At 43.6% G+C, this 16,787-nt stretch overlaps 2 protein-coding genes across 3 annotated transcripts in view; one reads left to right on the forward strand and one right to left on the reverse strand.

The window, feature by feature from the left end:
• Positions 1–4,663, reverse strand: part of MSH3 (mutS homolog 3) — a 97,415-nt gene extending 92,752 nt beyond the window's left edge. For both annotated transcript variants that reach the window (XM_050329714.1, XM_050329713.1), the window contains exons 1-3: positions 4,538–4,663; positions 1,700–1,820; positions 488–711 (exon numbers count right to left, since the gene is read on the reverse strand). In XM_050329714.1, coding sequence (XP_050185671.1) covers positions 488–711; positions 1,700–1,820; positions 4,538–4,651 — 459 coding nt within the window. In that variant the 5' untranslated portion in view covers positions 4,652–4,663. The remainder of the gene's footprint in view (positions 1–487; positions 712–1,699; positions 1,821–4,537) is intronic.
• Positions 4,664–4,698: 35 nt separating this feature from the next.
• DHFR (dihydrofolate reductase) lies at positions 4,699–16,108 on the forward strand. The gene is made up of 6 exons (XM_050329788.1): positions 4,699–4,844; positions 5,283–5,332; positions 6,764–6,869; positions 7,748–7,874; positions 14,215–14,330; positions 15,925–16,108. The coding sequence occupies exons 1-6, from the start codon at positions 4,759–4,761 to the stop codon at positions 16,010–16,012; spliced, it is 573 nt and encodes a 190-aa protein (XP_050185745.1). The 5' UTR covers positions 4,699–4,758; the 3' UTR covers positions 16,013–16,108.
• Positions 16,109–16,787: the final 679 nt, after the last annotated feature.

Genomic DNA, 16,787 nt, shown 5'->3' on the forward strand with positions numbered 1-16,787 from the left:
TAATGATAATTTTTCATGCGAGCTGTCCATATCTTCTGCCGATGAAAAAGCAGTGGTATCTTTTGTAGTTAGATTTACCAGCTACTGGATTAAGCTACATCTCAGCAATACTACTAAATAATATTTATGTAAGGAAAGACTGGTAGAAATTTGACAGCCCACATCAAAATTGGTAGAATTGAAAGAAAGATGAACAAAGTACCACACTGAACATCTGTTATTACGATATTACAGCTTCACTCACAGTCACAAGACACACTGCCAGTGTTTCTGCTCTCATTACTGCTGTTTTTCAGTGGCATTACTGAAGAGCTAAAGACGCATCCTGTTCACTACGAGAAGAGCTTCAGGAAAGAAGGGTCTGTTGTGTCTGTTGGGTTCTGCTGCACTATTTCATGACAGAATACAAAAACACAAAGGGAAGCTTCTGGAAAAACTTGCTTTTTTAAACCACGACAAGCAATCTACACACCACAGCTCTGCATACCTTCTGAGCAACCTTTGGGTCAGTGTCCCGAGATGGAAGAGCGTTCTTCAATTCTGAACTTCTCCCAGTAATACTGGGACGTTTTTCCAAACTGTCAGACTTTTTCTCCTGAAAACCATCCTCCTGGACTCTGGTACACTGCTGGTCTGAATCACTGCAGAATTCTCTCAGTTTGTCTAGAGTTTGCAAACATATACGGGGCTTTTCATGCTTTTGAGGTTCTTCTTCAGTAAAAATACAAAACAAACACATTAGCAACTTATTTACTAAAGCAGAATGTCTATTAGAATAACATCAGTAAGCACAGGACACAATCATTTTGCTCCATCTCTCTCTCTACGTTCCTTCTCCTCTCCCATTGCAATAGTTCTGCCAGACTGACAGAGTCATGCATGGAACCAGCTTGATTAACTCCCTGGAAAATCAGTATTCCTCACTTGTGTGCTTGGTCATACATGGGAAAAGACGCACAACTATTTTATGGGCTGGTAACTACAAAGCCACTAATTTAGCCAAGAACATTGGAAATCAAGTAGAATTTTTGTTGGTACAGTTTTTAGCAGTATTGCTACTTGGTGGTGTCTTAGTAGTACTTCAAATCATTGCACTCACAAAACTGAATATAGTTCCCACTTCAAAACCTTAGGAGGCCAATTCTTTTAAATGAAGTGCAATGAACTTTACATATACCCATTTGTTTTTGTACCAGCATTATTTTATCAAACTCTTGGTTCAAAGCCAGATGGAAGTCAGGTATTTTCAAGGCAATGGAGTGGCTGCTGTTTCCCAGGTGAGAGAACTGCATTGGGACGATTTACTGTGGGGTAGCCTTTAGGTACACCAGTTACAGACCAGGCTCTACAGAGCTCTCAGGTGTCAGCTGCGCTTCAGAACAAGACTGTTAAACCAACACAGGAAGAAAAGTTGCACCATTTCTGCCTCAACATCTGGACTTCACTGACTGAACAACCTGTTAAAGTTGAGTCAGCTGAAGGGAATTTGCAGAATAATTCTGGAGCAAGGCTCAAATTTCTAGCTCCTGTGTCACAGTAACATTCTTGAACAGTCCAGGAGTATGCTCATTATGGCTCTTCAGAGTTGTATCTTACACTCAAGAGACACTTCCCAAAGTATCTGCCAAAACACTTTTTTCACATTTGACAATGAAAAACTGGCTGTCAGTGCTTGGAGGTTTGTTTACAGTCAACTCACTTTTATGCTGAGTCTTCAACGGGTTACAGATATCTTCTAGAGTGATTTGTGCCCTGGGCTTCTTTTCACAGGGTTCATTGCCTTCAGTTGATGTGCTCCTTTTTGTGCCACATTCAGAAGCCTGAAACGTAAATTACACACGGAAGTTCAGTTCCTTTTTCTCTCTGCCATCCTCTATGGAAGACAATAATGCAACCAAGCATTTCACAAAGAGATAATGCAAAATTATTGAATAACCCATCCCTGGAAGTGTCCAAGGTCAGGTTTGACAGGTCTTGGAGCAACCTGGTCCACTGGGAGGTGTCCCTGCCCATGATGGCGTATGGAAGGAGATGAGCTTTAAGGTCCATTCCAACCAAACCCTTCTGGGATTCTATGAAAATAATTTACCATATACAAAATCCCTAACTATTTTACGTATCTACATGTTTTGTTTATAAAACAGTTCTAGCACTTGAGGCTACAAGAGGAAGAGGAACAGTGCCTTCTGTGATCAGGTTGGCTGTTGTGCTATAAAAGAAACACCTGCAGCTATTGTGGCTTCCAAAGGCAGCCTAAAGCTACTTCTTTGGCAGAGAACTGAACCAGCATTTAACAGACTTTCCCACAACACCACAGCCACCACCTGTGCCTGAACCAGAGCTCTTCTGCAAATCCTCACTCCCACAGTCCAAAGCTCTCTCCTTGTCAGACACTGGCTGTTCAGCTCCAGGAGACATCATTCCCTACGGACTGAATCCCAGTGATGATGGGATCACCACCATCCTGCAAGTGTCAGTCCAGGTTTAAAAAGGTTTTCCTAAACTACCTGTAAGCACCTGGGTTTGTATCAAATATAGCACTTTAAACCACTGCTCCTTAGATGTCATGTGCACTTTGAACACTACGTAAACCAAAAATTCGTCAATTTATGCTGCTGTTTCATGACTGATCTATTGCTTAACAGCATGCAAGAAGTTTGACTAAATATAAAGAAGTAACTTACAGTTCCAACAACATATAAATACTTCAGAGATAAGCACACAGCAGATGCTTTCAGCAGCCTGCAGCCATATTTCATATGGTAATCTCAGACCGTTTAATTGGGGAATTTCAATTTCCTTACAACTAAGCAGGAGCTCCACCCCCACCAACTAAGTTCATAACCTCTACATAACTTATCCATATGTACAGCCCATACGAAAATCAAAGCTTCTGAACCCATTGTTAAATACCACCAAATTAACACAAATTAGGAAGCTTTCTCTGCAGGGGCAGAAGGCTGCAATCACACCTTTAAAAATGCATTTGGACCAAAGGTAACCAAAAAAGTTGCCTTGAGACACAGGTGGAAAAAGCAAATGACCATCCCAGGCTAGAAGGGGCTGGAAACTTTAACTACAGAGAGACCGGAAAACATAAACTCAGAATGAAGACCAGTTGCTAAGAAACAGCAATTTTTAACAAGTGGTGATAAAAAAGAGGCTGTTGGATCATTGTAGGCTCTTTTGGCCTTGCACCCAACAGCAAACACACCTGGAGTTGCCTGAGCTCCGTCACCTGGGCTATGAGCTCAGCCTGCTGCATGCCAGTTATCCACAAAATCTGATTTGTCATCTGGTGTGCAACAAGCCAATAATTACACACCTGAGAGACACTGAATATTTATTTCAGAACTCCACAGGCCATCGGTTCTCAGTGTGTTCCACACACACAACTGGACTTTCTGTGCCATCATTTATACACAGGAATCCAGAGTTAGTAACTTGCCAAGCACAGTCCCTCTATCAGGATTGATTAGTTATTTCCATACAAGTTACACAACCCAGCCAATTTCTACAGGTGCTCAGGGGAAGGGTCTGCACCCGGGCTGCTTGTTTTCTGATCTGTAGGTGTGGGGTTTAGTACTGTAATGAACACAGTTCAGCCACAGGATACACACACCTTGAGTATTTTGCCAATTAGCAATGTGTACACAGGCACACATCAACATCTTCATTTCTCCCTGAATGCTTGCTGGTTCTAGGGTGTGCTTCCCTAAGGAATGCAGCTGCTGCCTGTCCCACTGACCAGATCTCTTTCCTTGCTGATCAGGAAACAATACAAAGATCAAACATCAGAGAACATCCTGATTTAAGACAATCTCAACATATTCCACATTTTGCAACAGCATGAGGCACAACCTATGCCAGGGGTCCAACATGGCAGCAAAGTCCCAGTGACACGGATCAGCACCCTGGCCCTGCCCAGCTCACCAAACCTGTGCAGAGCTCCAGCTCCTGCAAAATGGGACATCCTGGATCATAGAATGGTTGGGGTAGGAAGGGACCTCTGGAGATCACCTAGCACAACCCCTGCCCACGCAGGGTCACCTGGAGCAGGTGACACAGGGATGTGTCCAGGTGGTTTTGGGGTGCCTCCAGACAAGGAGACTCCACACCCTCTCTGGGCAGCTGTTCCAGGCGCTGCCACCTCCATGGAAAGAAGTTCTGCCTCAGGTTGAGGGGGAACTTGTTGTGTTTGAGTTTATGGCCTTTGCTCCTTGTTCTGTCACTGGGCAGCACTGAACAATCTGGGACCATCCTCTGACATTCCTTGGGGATATCTGTGTGGATTGATGGGATGCCCTCTCAGCCTTCTCCTCTCCAGCCTAACCAGGCCCAGCTCCTGCAATCTCTGCTCATCAGGGAGATGCTCCAGACCCCTTATCATCTCTGTGGTCTCTGCTGGACCCTCTCCTTTCCCCTGTCTAAGGATGCCCTCAGGTGCCCCGTGTCACGCAGGTGCTGCGGTCGGTCCCTCGCCTGCGGCAGCCCTGTCCCGCCCGCCCGTCCCTCCCTCCCTGTCCTGTCCGGTCACCGTGCTCCGGTCGGAGCCGCGCTCGCCGCCGGTCCCCGCCGCGCCGAAGAACCTGCTGAGCACCAGCTGCCTCCCGGCCCCGCCGCGCTCCCGCCGCCGACCCCTCGGCACCATGGCCCAGCCGGGCCCGGCACCGCCTCCCGCCGGATGGGGCCGCTCCGCCCGCCCCCAGCCAGCCAGCCCGCCCCGGCGCTGCCCCGGTCGACCCTTACGGCGCGGCCATGGCGCGCTCGCTCAACTCCATCGTGGCCGTGAGCCAGAACATGGGCATCGGCAAGGACGGGCGGCTGCCCTGGCCGCCCCTCAGGTACGGCCGCTCCGCCGCCAGGCGGGAGGGAGGACGTGAGGACTGGCGAGCGGACTACAGCTCCCGGCGTGCTCCGCGCCACACCACCGCCACTGAGCGCTGCGGGGCCGCGCGGGGTGCGCCGGGAGTTGTAGTTGCTGGGGGCGATGCTCGGCGAGGCGGGAAAGCGACGGCAATGGCGGGATAACGATGTGAGGTGTTCGGGTGGTTGCACCCTCACGCCATGGCGTGGGTTGTCCCTCCTGAAACCGAGGACAAAGGTCCCGCCTCGGCCATGGCATCGGCCAGGCTCCGTCTAGCCGCTCCTTCCCGGGCTCCAGCAGCAACCGCTTTATGGTTGTTGTTTGTTTGTTTGTTTTTTAATTAGAGAAATTACAAAAAAATATTAGAAATTAGAGACCTCATTCTTAAACCACGATCTTCGTGTTTTCTCGCCAGGAATGAGTACAAGTACTTCCAGAGAATGACTAGCACCTCTCATGTGGAAGGTAATGTGGAGCTGTGTGTAGTGTCAGGCACGGAAAAACGAGGATTTTACGTTTCCCAGGATTACCAGCCTTATTTCTGTACACACCCTGCCCTCCCAAGCCTTCCCTGTACTTCACCCCTTGGGAAATCGTTCGAGACAGATGAAGAAATGCAGTGATTCAGATGTTTTGAGGGTGCAGGTGATCTTCTAATAAAAAGGATTCCCAAGTCCTGTTTACCCAAGAGTAGAAAACTTAACCTGAAGTTTACCTAAAACATCTTTCCCCGAAACTCCATGTTAAAAATGGAAAGGTTTTCACATGCTGATTAACTAGCAGAGATGGTTTGTTTTGTTCAGGCTGTTTTAGCTTATCTAACTTGTTTGCTGTAGCTCAGCCTTGGTCATTTGTTCCAAGCTTCTGACCTTTCTGACCGTAGTTTTGCTTGGTTTTCTGAGTGCTGAGCCATCCCCATATGCCAGAAAACCTTAACCCTCCTGATAATACACAGCAGCAATACTGCAAACATTTCCCACCGTGGTCACTCTTTTCCTATGTTTTTTTTTTTTTTTTCATGCTCCTGGTCAGCCTAATGTGTTCCCTTGTTTTGATTAGGTGACCTATGCCATTTTCTGATGTAAAGGTCTGTTCCATAATCCACAAGGAATGTCTAATCTCACTTTTCAACAGTGTTAAGGGAGGATTTTATTTGTGTTTTGGAGACCTCAGTCATCCCATTGCAACTTTAAATGTACAAAAAAAAAAAAAAAAAAAGGACACAATTGTAAGTCTTTTTAGATGTCTGTAAGTTGAATCTTACCTGGTACAAATAACCTGTGATCAAAAAAAAATGTTTAAAATACAATGAAAAAGAAAAATTTTTCACCATCTTGCCTGCAGATCATTTGATAAGCTGTGACCTTAGATGTTAGGCAGGTAAATTGCTTCATAACCAGACTTCTTAATGGATTATGCTGCCATAAATCTTCATAGCAGGGATGTCACCATTGACTCTCTTGACTCTCAACCTCTGTGTTTATTTTTCTGACAACTCCATTTCCTCATAAAGAGAAACCTTTCTCTTCTTAGGAATGTGTATATAAGAAAATAATCTTATAAAAAGAGATGTGTACATGAGGTTATGAATGCTTGGGTTTATTCAGAAATTATATTTATGGGTGAATTTTTGGAATATGATTGAACACCTGATGTACTTCAGCTTTAGATTTAATTTTGCTGGTTCTTCTAAAAAATATTATGAGTTTGGGTCTGCATGAGACTTCTTTGGTGTCAGCTGACTGGCTATGCTTTGAGGCCACAGACGTGTGACTGGTTAGTGAACCAGGGCCTAAGTTTGTGCTTTTGTTAAACTGCTGTTGTGGAGTTTGAAAGGGGAAGTCCAGCATTGTCATTAAACAGTAAATTTAAGTAAATGTTTCCTCTCATACTCAGGTAAACAGAATGCATTGATAATGGGTAAAAAGACCTGGTTCTCTATTCCTGAGAAGAACCGTCCTTTAAAAGACAGAATTAATATTGTGCTCAGCAGGGAGCTCAAGTAAGTATGAGAATATAACAAGTAAAAGTTCTGCACCTAAAATTACCTGTAGCAAATCAACATACAGTAATTCCAAATGTATCATTTCTGGTATTTGGTTAGAAAGAATTTCTGCTCTTGGTTCTGAATGTTATAACTACTTTACCTCTATTTTTTTTTAATTAATTTACAAGTAATTGTCATTTTTTTGCATTGTAAGTACAACTTCTAGCTCTACTCACAGACCATCTGACAATTGTCAATAGTTTTTCCGACTCATGTATTCAACTGCATTTCTCTAGTTCCTGCTTGGATTGGTGACTCTTAGTCCTTTTTTTTGATCTTATTTTTATTAGGATTCTGGATTAACTGCCCTTTTTCAGGGTTCATCTTGAACCCATCACCCACAGTCACGCAAATATTATTAAACAAAACTGTCCACTTAGAGTGGTTTATTGTTTTGGATGATGTTGGTAGGTTTGCTGATCATGTGGGTGGGCAGTGGGTAGGCAGAGGGGCTTTTCAACTATTTTTATTGAATGAAATATTAATGTTTTGGAATTCAGGTAAAAATCAGTAATTTCTATATTATCTGTATTTAATTTATAGATTATTTATATTACAGATATGTAAATTTCTCCGTTATGCTTTTTCAAAAACGTGTTATAAAATTTCAGATCTATAATTTATAATGCCACTTAAGTTACGATGAAGATGAGATCTGATAAACAAGCCTGCAGATGAGAATTCTAACGTAGATTTGCAATAAGAGGCATTTCAAAACAATTACATTTAGTTATTTGTGAATTCAGCAAAACGCATTGTGTGTCTAGGTTGTATTGATGATCATGATAAATTGCCTTCTATGTATTTAATGATAAAACTTTGCCTTTTTCTAGGGAAGCCCCAAAAGGAGCACATTATCTTTCCAAAAGTCTGGATGATGCTTTAGCTCTTTTGGATTCACCAGAGCTAAAAAGTAAAGTAGACATGGTTTGGATCGTTGGAGGCACTTCAGTTTACAAGGTACATTCGGCCTACTCCTGAATTATTCGTTCTCTCTGATGGGATGAGGATGGCTCAAGTCCCTGTTAGTTCTGCATTAGGAAGTCCAAACTGCAGTGATTCTAACAAAGCAAGTCTTGGAAAGTGAGATTTCAGCTCTCAAATTTAAAATGGCTGCCCAAGTAACCAAATGTTGGTCTTGCCAATGGGCCACTGCCATACAGTTGCTGTGCTTTTGAGAGCTTTACTTTAAATATCTAAATTGCTCGTTTTTTCAGCCCAAACCCCGATTGCCATGCTTATTTTACTGAGGTTGCTGACTGACTCTGCAAACGGTATGAAAAAAATAGTCCAGCATTTTTAGGCAGAGTGTGACCCTTTTTGCATGTATACAGGTGAGAAAATAGAGTTTAGAGAGAGCTGCCAGGTGATGGTGTCAGCAATGAGAGGAGATAATCATACGACAAGAGGTTGTACTCTCTCTACTTTCCCATCCAACAACCAGATGTCCTTACTGCTCCCAGTCTCTGGATTCTTAATTGAATTGTTAAGAACTGTAAAGCGATTATTTTTTTAATGGTGAAGGAAACATTTCTACTGTCCTTTACTGTCCACTTGTTATTTGGCATTTGGACTTTAGGTGTGTGATGGCAGTGCTGTCATGCTCCTAGTAGCAAATTGGGGCTGATACTATACCTTGTATGGAGTGGGAAAATATATTTTCTGGTATTTCTTGCCTTTGCAGTTTATGCCTTTCAGCAGCCTCTTCTCTGTGTCTTGGGAATGCATCTTTTACAGTAAAAAACCCGAAGGATTTAGATATTGCTAAGGCTGTAAGAAAAATGAAGTGTATGCACAAATAGCCTGTAAAACACTGTTGTTTCTTTACCCCTTTTTTTAAATTTCTGTTTTATAATAATTTCTGAGTGTGGTGAAGTGTATATCATGTATTTGATATTGCAAATGCATTCAGTCTATAATCAGGTATTATCCTATAGGAGTAATCTGTCCTTCACTCTCAGTCTGCTTCCAGGCAGGGAATTTGTGGGGACAGCTTCTCTTCACAGTGGGCACAGCTGCCCAGCAAGAGGCCCTGCCACTAGTTCTGCAGCATGCAGGTGTGAGCAGAACCATTTACCCCTTCCCTGCAACAGCCACAGGCTCATCTAGTGCTGTAGAGAGTGATTAGTTTTGCTTCTCCTTCCAGGAGCACCTATCTTGTAGACTCATATTTTAACTATTTTTCCAGTGTCTGACTAATATTTGGTAGAGAATAATCTCATTTTTTAGACTATTACTCACCAATACTTACATTATAAATTGGAAGCCTTGACCAAGAGTAACTTGGAATATACTATTTGTGCTGATCAGTGTAAGGGAATATGTCTTAGGGTAATAGGACCCCTGTTTACCCTGGACATGGAGAAGCACTAAGAGAACTGAGAGTGTTCAACCTGGAGAAGAGAAGGCTCTGGGGAGACCTCAGAGCCCCTTCGAGTGTCTAAAGGGGCTCCAGGAGAGCTGGAGAAGGACACTGGACAAGGGCCTGGAGTAACAAGACAAGGAGGAATGGCTTCCCACTGCTGGAGGGCAACATTAGATGGGATATTGGGAAAGAATTGTTCCCTGTGAAGGTGGTGTGGCCCTGGCACAGATTACCCAGAGAAGCTGTGGCTACCCCATCCCTGGAAGTGTTCAAGGCCAGGTTATATGGGGCTTGGAGCAACCTGGGATAGAGGAAGGTGTCCCTGCCCATGGCAGGGGGTGGAACTGGATGGGCTTTAAGGTCCTTTCCAACCCAAACCAGGCTTGGATTCTAAAATTTCAGCTGTTTTCCCTCTTGCAAGCATCTGCTCAGGACATTTCAAAGGAAATTTTAATTCATTAGAGAGAAATCTTAACAGTTTTATACAGATTCCTACATTCAAACTGGGCTTATGATCTTAACTAAAAGAGTTTGATGGAAAACACACACCTCTACCAAAACTGCAGGTCATATTTACAGTGTCTGTATTGAAGATGCACAAGGGGTTTCACAAGAGTATTTCCATTATACCATGTACAGATGTGTGGGAAGTAAAACAACAATTGGTAATTGAAGTGAATAATTTTATTTAGTAGTTACAGGTATTTGGGCTTAAAGCATTATTTTGTTCTTACCACTTTGTGTGACTCAAAGGTTTAGAACTGATTATGTTTATTACTATGAGCCTGTATTTGTCCGTATAAAGGGCTACCCCACTTTGGTTATTCAAGCTATTATAGGACTTTCTTACAGGAAAATATCATTTCTGCTGTCAAACAGGAAGGATGTTCACATGGGAGCTTCTTGCTGCTCTTTTAGGTCAAGGGAAGGACGTGCAGGTGGTACAGTCACTGGTTCCAAGGGGAAGGGGCCTCCAGGCTCCTCTGTTACAGTTCTTTGTCTAATCCTATGGGCAAGGAATATGCAAAGCACATGCCTGGCATGTTCAGGATAGTTGTTCTGTGGATTGCTAACTCCTTAATGCACAGAGATCTTTCAGCTGAGTTCACTACAAAAGGAACACCCCTGGCACTTAACTTTGGGGTAGGCTGCTTTGGCAGCCTGTCATGGGCTGTTGTGGACATTAGAGGATGAGTAGGAACATATTCTTGGGGTCCTCACTGGGGATGCTCTGCCCTGGTTGGTCTATGGTCCTTGGCACAGTGAGCTTAGCCTGGTGACATCCCACTGGTGTGGGATTCTGGGGAATGAGAATTAGATGCAGAACATACTGTATGTGATGGTGCACAACAGCAGCAGCAGTTTTGCCATTGCCAGACAAGAGGGTGGCTTATTGCGCTGTGGAACCTTTTAACATAGCTCCCAGCCTTAGCACCTTCTGATCAGTTTGGCTTGGGGAGGTCCCCTGTGGCCAGGGCTGTTGTTCCCCAGCTCCCAGGAGCAATCCTGCAGGCCTTGTTGCTGTAGATGGTGTGAGCAGGGAGCATGAACATGATCTTCCAGGCCTTTGCTGCCTTTGTTTTCCCACACCCTTCGTGCGTGTCATTCACGATGTCTGAGCACCTGACTCACCTGAAACAGTGCATCCCCTCTGTGCCTCATGTCAGCCCAGACACCTTCACACTGAAACACTAATCTGACCTGCCCTCACCCAGGGAGTTGTGCCACATCAGCACCTGCCCAACTGCAGGGTGAGGGCAGGACTGATGCCTCCAGGGAAGCTTTTGGACTACTCACAGTGCAGGTTTACAAGCTTAATTTCTTTGGATCTTAGCATGGTGACATACTCTGTGGATCCTCTGCACTGCTGGGGATCTCCTGAGTTCCAGAAGGAGTTGGGGGTGTTGTTGGTTGTGTGGGTGAGGAAGGAGGAGCGGAACAGCCCAGCAATGGTCAGTAGGTTACAGCAATTACGAAGCTGTTCTGTGTAATGACAGGTACTCCATGATTTTGTGCAAGCACTTCATGTTTAAGGGCTGTCTGCTGACCTGTGAGTGCTTCTTGTGTGCTGGAAGTGGCTCACTCATAGGTTCTGGCCCTGGAGTCCCTGGTAGCTGTTAGAGCTCATCAGACATATCCCTGGAGCACATTTCCTCGCTTGGTTTCACCCTCAAGAAATTTAGTTTGTGGGTGTCAAAACTGCTCCCAAGTACAACTCAAGCTTGATGAGTGGGAGCAATTGAAAGATTCAGTAACAGTTGGACTCAATGGTCTTGGAGGTCTTTTCCAACCTCTGTGATTCTACGGTTCTGTGATTTCAAATCTACGTTTCTCTTCAGAGTTCAGACACTGATGCTCTCTGAGTGGAGGTATTGTCTCCTAACTGAGAGGTTCAGGTCTTGGTTTTGACTCTGAAAAACAATGCTACCTGGACATCTTAAGGGAGTCACAGAATCATAGGGTGGTTTGGGTTGGAAGGGACTTTACAGACCATCTCATTCCAGACCTTCTGCCATGGGCAGGGACACCTTCCGCTAGACCAGGTTGCTCAGAGACTGCTCAGTGTAAATTGTATCAGTTGTATCAGTTTAGATTTAAACTATGTGGTTAGACTGGTTAGAAACAGCACTCAGGCTTTACTAGGCTGTTCCTAGGAATAGGATCTATGAGTCCAGCACATCGCCACATATGAAATAGGATCTTCTTAAAAAAAAAAATTAACAACACACACAGGTATTAATTTACTTACGTGGATGGTATGGTCTTGTGACATGTTGTTTGTAGAATGAGTATGTCAGCATTCCATCAGCTCAGCACTATTCCTCCTCTAACTTCTCTTCAGTCCCAAAAAAAGGAATGGATAGAACGGGCTGGCCAGGGCGAGAGTGAATTGAATGTCGCCAAGGAACCACTTTAATCCCCGTGGAAATGAGAGAGTTATGATAGAGCTCCTTTGCCATCCTGCCAGGTCCATGGCAGTAGTTGGCAGAGGCAGTGTCAAGAGTCCAGTTGTCACCAAACAGGCTCATGTAGAGGTTCCACACATGTAAGGTTTCCTGTTTGATCAAAAATTTACTTCTCTGAAGATAATGTGAGAGAACATGGAGGATTAGGTGCTCCCAAAGAGTCATGAGCTGGAACCCAGGAGCAGTAACTGGGATGACAGGGGCCACATCAGCTAGGGCTGGAGGTGGTGAGGCAGGTCCACGGAACAGGATCAGGCCCCATGGAGGTAACCTTGAGAGTCAGGCACAGCCCTGGAGTGACCAGACAGGGCCATGGGCACAGGCCAAGGCCAGATCAGAATGTCAGCCTGTGACATGATTCAACAACTTATTTAAATCCCAATACAGGGAAAATTGCACTTATCAAAATAAAACAAGTGAAATGGAAAGTGGAGTCACTTTACAATGTGTTTCTCCTTGCCCACTGCACTCTCTCTGCCATGGCACTGGGCATTCCCAACTGCTGAGGAGAAACATATGGGTTACAACCACCTCAAGTCTGTTGCTTTTCCCCCAAGTTCTTCTCTGTTTGTTGTTTACCATTCATGGGCCACCTCCACACACAGACTCCAGACCTGGTCTGGTAACTGAGGAAGCATTTGCACTTCTTTTATTAATAAGGGGTTACACAGCTGTTTGGTTCACTCATCTAATGAAACCATTTATCTAGAACAGAGGTCATCATCTGGTCCCTTTGGACTAAATTCAGCTCTCTTTCCAACATCTGTGGTCAGTGTGCTCTTCCCTGGCCTGTCCTGGTGGTAGAGAGTTCTTACTGAAGCTGAATTTCCAGAGCTAGATAGGACATAATTTTGTTCTTCTACTACAAAACAGAAGTATCTCCATTTGCAAAAAACAGTATGTTTTTATTTGTGAAGCAGATTATTATTCTCCTCTCATTTTGCAGGTGTATGTTTCTCTTCTTACCTGCCACACTTACTTAACCAAATAAAAATACTGGTATTTATGTAGAAACTGGACGAATACTAGTTCAGTGGTCTTGGATGCTAGTGTGCTGTGAGTTACCCCTTCCATTTTTACCTGTTGTATAGTAATTGGGCAGCTTTTCTAGAAATTAACCTCTCAGCAGTGGCAACAATTACTTTTATTGGTTTCCAGTTTTATGGCTTGGTTCCTGTACTTGTTGAAGTAGTACCTAATAGCCTGCTGCATGGTGAGTCACCTTCCACAAAGAACATTGTGCATTGCCAGTTTAAGGGAAAGGGAGGAATGGTTGCAAGCTTTTCCAAAATATATTGTAACCATCGGCACCAATGTAGCTTTTGATAGGTTATTTTAATGCCACAAAGTCTGGGAGAAGCTTCTTTCCAGCCTGATCTGGAGACAAAATATCTCAAACTTTTAATTCTTGAAGTTGTTAGTGACACCTAACAAGTGTCATTTTAACCTTTTTCATCCAAGGATCTTGGAAACATTGTTAAAAACTTTCAATGCATTTTATCACTTTGCCACAATCCTGAGATAAAACTTTGAAGTTACGCTGATAGGCAGTTGGATCTTTGGAACTGCAAACTAATGCAGACTAAAAATACACTGCAAATCCTTAGTGTTGATATTAATTAATCATCAGAACAAACAACCTTGAGGTGAGGGCATCTCCCACCAGCTAAACCTTCGTGTTTCTCAAAGAGGTGTGATTCAGAAATTGCTTGTTGCAACTAGGCCACACTGTTCCTTTCTCCTCACAGGGCTATTCAAATTTTTTTTCTTAATTTCTATCAGATAAACCAAACTCTGAGAATAAGTATTACTGCCAGTTACCAGGTGGAACTGACACAAGGTGAAATTAGCCCTTTAGAAAGTGCTCTTGAGCAGAGTCTAAAAGAGGAGATTTAGAGTGTAATTTTCCCTGCTTTGCTAAAATCCTGTGGTACATAAAACAGTGACTGAGTTTCTATTGTTTTTAAAGGCAGCAATGGAGAAACCGATTCATCATCGATTGTTTGTGACAAGAATCTTGAAGGAATTTGAAAGTGACACATTTTTTCCAGAAATTAACTATAAAGACTACAGACTTCTCACAGAGTAAGTATCAAATTGCATACGAGGCTTGTCTTCAGATTAACCTAGTTTGAATGTAAGGGTCCTATTAAGGCCATTTTGGTTTGAGTTAGAAGTGATTTTTTTCCCCTGAATCATACTTTACTTACAAGCTGGAGTTGCACCATGCTCTGCACAGAGGTTCTTGAAACTCACTGTGTTGTTCAGCCTTTCCATGATCTTTACAGTAAAGAATTGCACATGTCATTTTGCTTCAAAAGTAGCTTTCTTGCTGTTTCTTGGTTTAGAATTACTCAAATATTTACTAAGCTTTGTAACTCTCTGTGTGTTTTGAGTAAATAATATTTGGCCTCTGAAAGTCTTTGATAAATTGCCAAAGACAAATTAAATGGTTTGGAGGGTTGAGCTTTAGAGATTTCTAAGGTGATTCCTTTTCTCTTGACAAAATTACTTATTCCTAACAAACATAGTAGGGAAGGGCATCAAACTGTGAGTTTGTGCCATTCATTGTGGTTTCTTCTATATTATCGTTGTCATATCCAGTCATGCTTTTATGTCCTCTCCAACAAGACTACATCCAACAGGCAATAAGAAGGCAGCAAAAATTCAGATGCCTGCCTCAAGAGCCAGGAAGGACAGGACCTGTTCCTCCTGCTGTGGTTTTGGCTCCCAGCTGGTTACAGACCAGCAGTGGAAGAAATATGAAGTGTGGGAAATTAAGGTCTCTTCAGGGAGCACAGGAATGAATTAGCACAGCACTGGGGAAGCTAGGGAAGAGGGATGCAGGAGAGACAAACAAGGTGGTGGGTGAGGAGGATGAGTCACCACCTCCAACTCCAACATACACTGAGCTGCTCTGCATTCACTTCAGTGTCCTGAGGTCTGACCCAAAGCTCCCTCTCTCCATCGTGGCAGCTCCTCGGGTGTACAATGGTTTTGACCAGTGAACTGAAATCAAAGTTTGGCCTTGGAACATGAATTTATAAAGTCTGAGGCAATCTCCTCACTGAAGTGGAAATCTGACACCATCACACTTAGCAAAAAAACTTAAAATGTACTTCTCCCTCAAAGTCAGTATTACTCATACAAAATTCTTGTTCTGTCACAGGGAGATGAAAAGATTTTTGAAAGTGTCTATTAATAAAAACTGGTTTAGAAAATCTGGTATATAGAGGAACTCTTTCTGTGGTAGCAGTCAGCTGCTTTGAGAATGCAGACTTTTAAGAAACCTTGTCCATAACATTTCTTCTAGACCATCTGAAGAAAAGCAAAGTGAAAAAAAGCCCCAAAGTGTTTTGTACTTTGGCAGACGTTTTGAATAACATGTTGGAGGCTTTAATAAAAATGTTGGGAATTTTTTGATTAAGCCGAAAATGGGGGGATTGTTTTGCATCAGAGTATGCTTTCTTAGTATATAAGATGTGTGTACAAGTTGCAGATAATATTAATATGATTCCTAAAAACAGTTTTTATGTAGTATACCTGTTCTAAGGACAGTATTTTCACTTCCCTTTCCAAACAACTCACTTTTCTAGTTGACTGGATAAATTACAGGTGAATCATCATGGCATTTTTATCTACTTTTTGGCTTTTGCTTTTTCCTCTCCTCTCTCCCCAGGTACCCAGGTGTCCCTGCTGATATCCAAGAAGAGAATGGGATCCAGTACAAATTTGAAGTGTATGAAAAAGCTGTTGTGCCTCAGTAAATGAGACATTCTGTACTTCTGTGTAAGGATAGGCATTTTAAATCCAGAAGTCTTACTGAATGTAAATATACATTAAATTTTTGAGAGCAAATCATATTGGATAGTACAACAGTTCAGTGGTGAATGATTCCAAAAAACACCCCCCACACTCTGTAAACCCTGCACTGGAAATACAAGGGTGGTCTGCAGCGTGAAGAGGTAGGTCTGAGCAATTCCATAACAAAGGTTGCGTGAGACCTTGCACTGATCTGACAATCCTTGGCAGCATCCCTGACACTTCCCTAATGAAAGGCATTAGACTATGTCAGAGCATTTCTACTGAAACCAAGGTTTTGGGTATCTCGTGGTTCAAAACGTCCAATAAATCCTCCGGAGTTTGGCTGGGGTGTTGTGTACCTTTATAGCACTCTTTGAAGTGTGTTGTTATAGAGGAAAAGGTAAGCAAGCCCAACAGGAGAAAGGGGATGTGGAAGTCTCAGGCAGCAGTTAAGGGATGCACTGATCCTTCCTACCACTCCAGCGTGTGTCACCACAGGGTCCCCAGTTCTGCCACCAAACCTACTGCAGTACGGGCTCCTCTCTCCATGGGGCCACAGGTCCTGCCAGGAACCTGCTCCAGCAGGGCTTCCCTCAGGATCAGAACTTCCTTCAGGAATCCCCTGCTCCAGTGTGGGGTCCTCCAGGGCTGCAGGAGGGTCTCAGCACCCCCACGGACCCCCAGGGGCTATAGGGGCACAGCTGCAGGGGAACCTCTGCTCCGGCTCCTGGAGCACCT

Source organism: Myiozetetes cayanensis, unplaced genomic scaffold, assembly GCF_022539395.1.
Source record: "Myiozetetes cayanensis isolate MyiCay16 unplaced genomic scaffold, myiCay2020 scf4, whole genome shotgun sequence".
NCBI classification, from domain to species: domain Eukaryota; kingdom Metazoa; phylum Chordata; class Aves; order Passeriformes; family Tyrannidae; genus Myiozetetes; species Myiozetetes cayanensis.